The sequence below is a fragment of the Mus caroli genome, chromosome 3 (genome assembly GCF_900094665.2).
Source record: "Mus caroli chromosome 3, CAROLI_EIJ_v1.1, whole genome shotgun sequence".
Taxonomy (NCBI): domain Eukaryota; kingdom Metazoa; phylum Chordata; class Mammalia; order Rodentia; family Muridae; genus Mus; species Mus caroli.
Window position 1 is genome coordinate 77,477,506 of NC_034572.1, and position 9,375 is coordinate 77,486,880.

The 9,375-nt window shown below is 45.4% G+C and overlaps 1 protein-coding gene across 1 annotated transcript in view; it reads left to right on the plus strand.

The window, feature by feature from the left end:
* Window positions 1-9,375, plus strand: part of Tmem154 (transmembrane protein 154) — a 38,741-nt gene that overhangs the window by 24,060 nt on the left and 5,306 nt on the right. The window contains exons 5-6 of the mRNA XM_021158876.1: window positions 821-906; window positions 2,738-2,795. Coding sequence (XP_021014535.1) covers window positions 821-906; window positions 2,738-2,795 — 144 coding nt within the window. The remainder of the gene's footprint in view (window positions 1-820; window positions 907-2,737; window positions 2,796-9,375) is intronic.

The window sequence follows — 9,375 nt, forward strand, 5'->3', positions numbered from 1 at the left end:
CTAGTCCCGCTAGACTCTGACAGCCCCCACATTGTCACAAGGAACATGAGTCTTACTTTCCAAACCTTACCCAGGAATGTCTGCTGTGGTCACCTTTGAGAAAAGAGTTTTTGTCTGGCTGCTACCAGTGCCAGATGCATAGCAGTTAAATATCCTGGCCCTGGGTGAACACCAAAGACACCCAGTGATGCCTCCCCTGCCCCTCCCATCAGCCTCTCTGCTGTAGATCCTGCCTGCTTCATCTTCCAGTGCAGCACCCACAGTGTGTTCAGGGCTGGGGCCTTTCCTTCCTCTCTCCATCTATCCTGACCAGAGCTTTATCCCCTATCCACTCCCTTGAAGCCCGGGAGACGGGGCTGAGGCTTTTCTAAGAGCTGCTGTTCCATTCCTCCTAGCTAGAAGAGCCTAGGCATTGAAGGAGACCAGACAAAAGCAGCCTGCTGTCTGCTCTCTTGATCTGGGTCATTGTTCAAAACTCCAAGAAAAGAGAAGTGAGACCAAGCAAGACTAGGAGGCTAAATGAGAGGGCCACTGAGCACCTTGGCAACCATGCCTTTGGTCTCCAGAGAGCAGCTTCTCTTTTAGTCCACTCCTTCCCTGACCTCTGTGCCATCCAGTTGGGCCTTAGTGACAGAGGAGGGCTCATTGGGGATTTTGCCTCTCTTCCTGCCAGAGTTAGATGCTCTCTTGGTTAGGGTAAACCCAGGGCTAGCTCAGATTGTTTCTAACCAGTCAATATTCTAGACTCTTCCACAAATGAAAATCAGCCTACCGAGCCTTTTCTTTTTTTAAAAAACACGAATTTCTGTTCTCTGTCTAGCCCTATTTTTGAAGAGGACACACCCTCTGTTATGGAAATAGAGATGGAAGAGCTTGATAAATGGATGAACAGCATGAACAGAAACGGTACGTGGAAGCCCAAAGTGTTTGCCTCTCTGGTAACGCAGGGTTAGACAGCTGCCTCATCAACAACTCAGAAAACCTGAAGTCATGCCTCATCTGGCACTTGACCTGCGTACTCCTTAAAGATCCAGTCCAATCATAGTCACGGGGTCTGTTACCACTTGTTTCTATTTGTGTACTAGTTGTTGACTCGGAGCTTTTCAAGAAGAAACTGTGTTGTTTGTTTCTGATAGTGTGTGCACCCTCACATCTCCCCCCCCCTCTCTCTGTGGAGGGGGGTGTTACTGGGAATCTAACCCCCACTTCTAACATGCTAGGTAGGTGCTTTTCCAGCCTGGGAAGGAAATCTGATTCAAAAATTATCTGGGGAAAACATCTGAGATGACCTTCTATTTTCTTGAATTTAGAGAATTCCAGTCTGTATGTGGTTGCACAATTTCATCGAGTGCATTTTATATGAACCTCTGTCCAATACACAAGGTGTTAGAGCTGTGTGCCTGTTTAATCATATAAAATTAAAGCATGGCTTTAGTAGCCGAATGGTAAACGTTTGCTAACCCCTGAGTATGATATTTGTCAGTCTGACTCTAGAACATCCCCATGCCTGTAAATAGTTCTATCAGACAGGACTGCTATACACACTAATAGAGTATTCCCACACAAAAATTTTCAAGTGATAGCTGGTCTTTAAATTGTGTGTCCATTAGAAATCAACGAATTTTTAAATTTAAAAATCAATTAAATTTTTTGATGCTCATATGAAATTGATAAACCTCACTATATATCATACTATTCATATTTGTATGTGTTATAGTTGTAGTGTATACATGTATTGTGAGTGTGTGTGTTTGTGGTATATGCATGCATTGTGTGTGTATGTTTCTATGCAGAGAAAAACATCTGGTGCCACTCTCTAACACACTCTTTGAGAACTCCTCACTGAGCCTGGACAGCAAGATATCTCTGACTATGTACTCCCCTGTTTGTGTGCACACACGTACACGCACACACACGCACAGCTACATCGAGGCTTTTCCAAGGGTGCTGGGGATTTGAACTCAAGTCCTTGATGCTTGTGTATCAAGGAACGCTCTCGACCACTGGATGATCTCTCCAGTCGTTTGTATTTTTAGGACAGACTTACTTATTTATGTGCATGTTCACAGTCTGTGCAACTACTAGCATCCACGTACATTCATGGTGTCTAGAAGAGGGTGTTAAATATTCAGTGAGCAACCCTGCCTCAAAAATTAAGGTGTAGAGCTAACACTACATGAGCATACTTGGGTGTGCTTATGGCTACCCAGGCATACCACACAGACACAGACACATAGACACACACAGACACACACACACACATACANACACACACACACACACACACACACACACACACACACACACACGATGTAGTAGAGGAGAAAGAAGAGGTGTTCCCTCCCCACCTTCCTGATGCTTCTACTGTGGAGCTGTCCTGCAGGCACTGTAGGACCTGAGCTACACCATTTCAGCCCTGCGTCTCACTTCCAAGATGCATGTTCTGGTTTGCAGAACACTGTGAGCTTCCAGAGGACGGACTGAGCAAGCAGTGATGGATTGTGTGCCCTTTCAATAAGGGCACGGAACACTGCAGCCCTGTATCTGCGTGATCCGTGCTCTTACCGTTTCAGGAGCCTCGGTGTCATTAATCTTTGAACCTCTAGAACTCCCCAGTGGGGCCATTTCTTCACAGGTAGCCGCACAGAGGCGCAGTCTATTCCCAACTCTGTCAGCTTTGTGGGTAGAAAAGGCAATTCTGGTGACTAACGGTGAATTTCCTTTGCTTCTGTCTTAGCCGACTATGAGTGTTTACCTACTTTGAAGGAAGAAAAGGAACCAAACCCCAGCCCAAGGTACTTGTGATGTCTCTCAGGAATGGGGAAGGGTGGAAGAGGGTCCCGTCTACAGCACAGCACAGCATTTTCTTTGACCTCTTTGTGCCTGGCAATTTAATATGTCAGTTTACAGGGAGGAATGTGTGGTCAGGGATCGTGTTTTGGAAAACACAAAGCATCCTAGTAGCTCTTGAGGTTTCAAAGAGACACTGTTGAACTCACTTTTGTTTTAGTCCTAAGATTTGCTGATTATAGCAAATTGAATCGGGAAGCTATTTACCTTGGATAGATAGATGTTTGGTGAGGAAACAGAAGGAGGGAACAGCCCCAGACAGATTTGTTTTCAATAATTGTGCCTAAGAGGAACATTTTATAAAGCAAGGAACAAACAAAGAACCCTAACCCTCTTGGTCTAGATTAGTATCAGAGAGAAATTAAATGAAAATTAATAACATATCCCAGTCTGCCACTAGGTGGCTCTGCTTGATAGAAAATTTTAGTGCCTTGGGACCAGTGTGATTCATTAGCACTTGCCGGTATTATTTAAATGATGTGATCTTTATGAGGAGAGAAACGAGTGAATTTGGGGGATTTCTGATTAAAGAACTGTTTGCTCGGTATGTGGAAGGAATTGCAGAATGACTGTAGTTTGGGGGTCACCAAGTCACCTGTTGGGGTAACAAAGATGACTGGACATCAGAGAAGTTGAGCTGTGACGGCAATGGGACTCTTGTGTTAGAGTGCACAGATCGAAGTTTGAGAGCACGACGGCTACCCGTGAAAACACGTTACCTGTTCACCCATCACAGATGCTTACAGATGCAGTCATATGGCACCACAGGCCCTGAGGCCACACCCTGCAAATAAAGACCAATGGTCAGGTTTTCCTTTGGGGTCTCTGTCTCTGCATTTATTCTAGAATCCTGACATAGTAGCTAATAGTTCACCACACTGCATCTCTCTGTGTCATGGACTGACACGGTCCTACCCAGGGCAGCCTCAGCTCTAACCCTTAAGCCCACTCTTAGCAATTACGGCCATGTTACCTCTTGGGGGTATGTATATGTTACAGTTCATTATGAATTTGAAAAATATTCTATCTTACTTAAGTGAGATTCCAGATAATAACAAGAAGGCAAAAGAAAGAAAAAGAATGCCCTGGTTATAGGACAAAGGACATTATGGAGAAATCTATTTCCATATATCTTAACCTTTCCCTCCTAATGAGACAGTGCATAGGTCAATACAGGTCATCTTCAAACTCTGTTTAGGTTATGACTTGTATGTCAGTACTTTCATATCCTTGATTCCCACTCTGTGAAATTACTGACATCACTGAGGAAAACGACCCTGACAGGTTACAAAGATTAAAAGATTAAAAATCTTTTTCTTAAATATAGAGGGGTTGGTTCTTGAACTAAGCTGCCTGTAAGACAAAAAGGCCATATCTGTTTGGAGTTCTATGTGAACTTGTTATTTTGCAAGTGAATATCTGAATTCCTCTGTGGGCCTGGAACCATCTGGCTTTGACGGGATACCTGCCAGGGCTTCACCCCACTCTTTGGAAGCTGTGCTGGAGTTCTGGGCCACCCAGTCTCAGCTCTAGACCCATCTCTCTAGTGACTTCCACAGGCGTATGGTACCCAGTCTCAGCTCTTGACCCATCTCTCTAGTGACTTCCACAGGCGTATGGTGCTGTAACTAGAATGAATTCACAGGGAACACCCCGGTGTTCTTTACCTCTCACATACACAGCCCATCATCAGGGCCTCCCCACGAGTGGAACATTTGTTACAATCACCTGATAGGTCAGCATCGAGCAACCTTCCTCTGTGGCGTCAGCCCCTGAGACGCGCCCCACCCCCCATATGTGCACATAATGCCCCAGAGACTAAGGAGTGAGTTTAATGGGTGCTGCACTCACCTGCCCTCCTGATAAGGAGGACTTCCGGAACCATTTGTAGCATTAGCATCCCGTACTTCTGGGCTTCTGGGGACTGGCACCTCCACCATCCCTCCCTTGAGAGCTTTCCCTGGAATCCATCCCAGCCCCTGATTTTCACTTTCCAGTTCTCACTTTCCTATCCTTTTCTGCCTGACTCCTTGTTCTCCCCCTAGGTTTCTCCCTCCCACCTCCCTCCTTCTCTCTATTCCCTCCCTCCCTCTCTCTCCTATTTCCATCACCTCTGCCTCTTTCTTTAACTCTGGATCATACTATGTAGCCCAGGCTGGCCTTGAACTCATAATCTTCTTGAGTATTGGGACAATAGCAGTATTGACACAGATTGACACTTTAATGTATATAATAATATATATTATTTATTAATCATATAATAACACAATTTTATTTACATTTATTTAAATTAGCACAATTTAATATTTATAACTGATCATAAATTAATTGGTATTATATAATTATATATAATAATTGATAAAGTGATTACTAAATTATATTAATTAATATATGATTGTAATATAATATACTATATATTAATATATTAACATATTTTATAATATATAATATGTAATATATAATATAGTATTATATGTAATGTGTGACATGTGACATGTAACATATAATCTATATTTAGGGTATATTAATTACACAAAATTTACCTCAGAGTAGACATTTTTCTTGAAATGTACATGCTTAGCCCCCAAATAGGATGTTAGTAAGGACCAGGTCTGTACAAATTACTACAAGCTCTTTGCAGTGAGGTTATCATGTTTACGAAACAATGACAGGAAAGGACAAGAAAGGAGTTTGGGGGAGAAAAGTTCCATATTCTTATTTCCCACCTTAGTGGCCTTTCCCTGCAGTCCCCGGTTCTGTGACTTGTGGTGCACAAAGTGCTGCTACAGTGGACTCAGAGCACAGGAAGAGCAGAGGTAGCCCAGAGCTGAACAACTGTTCCAAGTCTCTAGACAATGGAGTCCTTTGTCAAACCCCACCCATACGGCACCTCCCAAATGCCACTAGATACCGTACAGCCCAGACAGAGTCCACCTGGCCCAGGCTAGCCTGCTTCTTCCTTTCTCCTGACTCATGTCTAGTCAGACACTCAGAGCTTCTGTCTGCACCGTGGACCACATGAGCACAGACAGGGAGGCACAGATGTAGCCACGCGCCCATTTGCTGCTGCTCATCATCATCCAGAGGTGGAGAGTTTACACTGTGTGACCGTGCAGAGAAAGGTCGAGGCTTTAAAGTGTCAGTGACTGCCCCCAGTGTTCCCTATCTAGTCCCCACCACCCCAAACAAGAGTGAACTAGATTTGCAGTACCACAAGGGATAGAACGTAATAGTTTGTGTTCTCCAGACTGATACCCAGAAGGACACTGTTAAAGACAGGGTGTGTGTGTGTGTGTGTGTGTGTGTGTTCCAGAGTGTGTCTCCACAGCAGGCATGATCTCTGTATCTTGGGCCAATTCTGAGCCTCATTTCTCTAACTCCACCCAGGCCAGGCCTCTGTCGGGAAGAAGGGACTTTGTATAGATGAGAAAGAGAGCTTGATCTAATTGTTATGTGATGTCGTGCCAAGTCCAACTCCGCACTCTCTGAAACTGAGTCAGAGTGTCGTGACCCGAGACGGGTTGAGTGGTGGCATACCGCCATGTTCAGAGATGGCTGCATTAGCTGTGGCCATAACTCAGGATTGTTGCAAGATAGATGGGGTCAGGAGGACAGGGTGACTGTCCAGTCTGGACAAACAGTCACTGCCATGAGGTTGAGGGATTTGAGCTGAATCTGTCCCCATTCTGCTGGCAGCAAGCCCGTTGGGTGCTTTCTTGAGGAAAATACAGCCGCGCTTTGTTTAGTTTTACAGTTTGTCCTCCTGTTCCTGTATATGCTTGTGGAAAGGTGTTCCATGTTCTTCCCGTGTTTATATAACACTCCTAGACAAATTACTCTTTAATGTCACTGTCAGAAATAAGTTGCTAAGACTGCACGTGCGCACATCGAGGCAAGCGGGAAGGTTGAAAGCAGAGCCGCCTGCGCGTTTGTTGTGGCTCCGTGGCAGTGCGCCAAGGTATTTTTAACAGGGAACTCCAGGATTTGCTAGAGTTAAAAATGCATGGCTTATTTGATCATTTTCCAGAGATGATGAATAGCCAGAGACAGCTAACTAAATAAAGCAATGAGCCTGTGACGGAGAACGCCCTGGCTTACTGTGCTGGGACTCGGGGGAGGAGGCCGCTGACTCACTGGCAGGTCTTGTGGATGGATAGATACCACACCACACAAAACTCCGGAGAGGCAGCTGCTCTCTGGGAACTGCTCGATAGCCCATCAAAGCAGAAGCAGTTTGTGACGTGCTGGCACCCAGTCACGTGGCTATGGCGTTCCAGAGATCACGCTTTTGGGGGACTGAAGTAAACAACGCAGCTAAACAAAAGGCAGCTCCTTAGAAATGTGAGCTGTGCTTCTGAAGACGATTTCTTAAAGCCTTTACATCTTTGAGACAATGCTGTAGGTCACTCACAAACATTTGTCAGAGCTCAATCTGCCTAGTAGGAATCACCAAGAGGCATGCATACATGCGGGTGCCAGGCCTGTAGCATGGGGTTTTGCCTGTCTTTTTCTCTTTGTTTTCATTTGAGAGTGTGATGCTGGGGACTGAGGCCAGAGCCTCTCTCACCCCAACCCCTCATTCATTCTTTTACAGCAACCCTATCAGCTGTAGAATTGTTAGATGTGCTTTGCAGATGACATCAGATGAGGACATTAAAGCTAGGAAAGGTTACCTTGCCCCCTGTCATAAAACAAAGACATAACAGCCCTGATTCAAGCTTCGGCCAGATCGTATGTGCTTCTGATGTTAAGAATCTACTTGTTTGTGGATCTCAACCTTGTAACTATTATAAAAGCCCCTATAAATTAGCAACTGCCCAGTGTTAGCACCCACAACAACAAGATGCAAGGCACAATCATTTGAAAGGTCCAAGTGTTTATTTACTGGACCTGAGGAGAAGGTACAGCCTATCAAAGTGCTTGCCTTTGAGCATGGGAACCTGAGTTCAGATCCTAGCACATAGCACAGAAAAGTCAAAAGTGGGTGTGATCCCACTCAACTTTAATCCTAGCACTGTCCCGAGCCAGAGCCAGAGACGTGTTATGTGTGCTGCTAGCGGACAGCCTAGCTCCAAGCTCAGGGAGAGACACTGTCTCAGGAGAGCAAGACAGAGAGTGAGGAAAGAGCAGGACTCTTGACACCCTCTTCCAGCTTACACATTCAAAACACCAACACACATAAACATGCATAAGCATACACGCACACGCACATAAACACATGCACGCGCACACACACACATACGCACAAAGCTACTTTCTAATTAATTAATTAGTTGATGCTAGGGTTTGAACTCTGAGACTCTCGCATACTAAGCACATGTTTGACCAGTGAGCTAATCCTGGTAAATGTAAAAGATTTAAAGGAATGGAAGCTGTAGTGTGCATGCGGCTAAGTCAAAGACAAGACTGTGAAGTTATCATTTCAAATTCACCCCCATCTCTTCCAAGTCCCGATGATTGTTCCTCTTGGAAAAATTTCTGAACAGACAGCCTGGATGACCTAAGCCGAGAGAGCATCTGTGAGCTGGGGCAGGGGGCAAGGAGGCTTAGAGGGAGCACATTAGAGATTTGACATTGCACCACTGCAACCAGGTAAGAACTGTTAATGAGAGGTGGGTGTGAGAGCTAGAACCTGTCCTCAGCACTCGGGAGGTTGAAGCAGGAGGATCACTTTAAGTTAGAGGGAGACCCTGCTTGAAAAGGAAGCAAAACAAGATAAAATCCTGGTGTGTGGGTTACACACCTACTATCCTAACACTTGAGAGGCAAATGTAGGAGGATCACACAAGTTCAAGGGCAGCCTGGTCTACAGAGTAAGTTTTAGAGCAACCTGGGCTACTGCTGTGCAACACTATCGTTAGGATGTGTGAACAGCATCTACCTCTTCCAGACAGAGAACCGATGACAGGTGAAAGTGAGCTACCCCAAAAGTCCAGCCTGGTGAACCCAAGGGTTTTATTCAGGTTACCTTTAGGAGCAGAAGTGACTGAAAGGCAACTGCATCACCAAAGCCCAGCCCAGCATGGGGACAGCTCACAAAGCTGGGAACCTGGAGCTCACCGCACAGCTGCAGGCATCACGGGTTGGAGAGTGTCCCTTGTGGGAAGTGTGGGGTGGTGGTCTGAGGGCTTTTCAATGCCCTTCTACTGGTACTTGCCTGAGGAAGGAGAGGCCTAGTGATTCTGGTCTGTTTTGGGAACTTCCTGAAGGCTTTGTTAATTTCCTTTCTTGATAAGCGTCCTTGTAGGATGGAATGCTTCACCTCCCCTTAGAGCAATCTGCTGGCTCCCCTCCACCTTTAAAGTCTTGGACCTCAACTGCCTTTTCTCTAAGATGGGAGGATTTAATCTCAGAAGGAACTGCTACACAACAGCCACAGAGTGAGTCCCTGTCTCAAAAACAAAACAAAACAAAACAAAAATAAAAACAAAGAATAAGCCGGGCGTGGTGGCACACGCCTTTAATCCCAGCACTCGGGAGGCAGAGGCAGGTGGATTTCTGAGTTCGAGGCCAGCCTGGTCTACA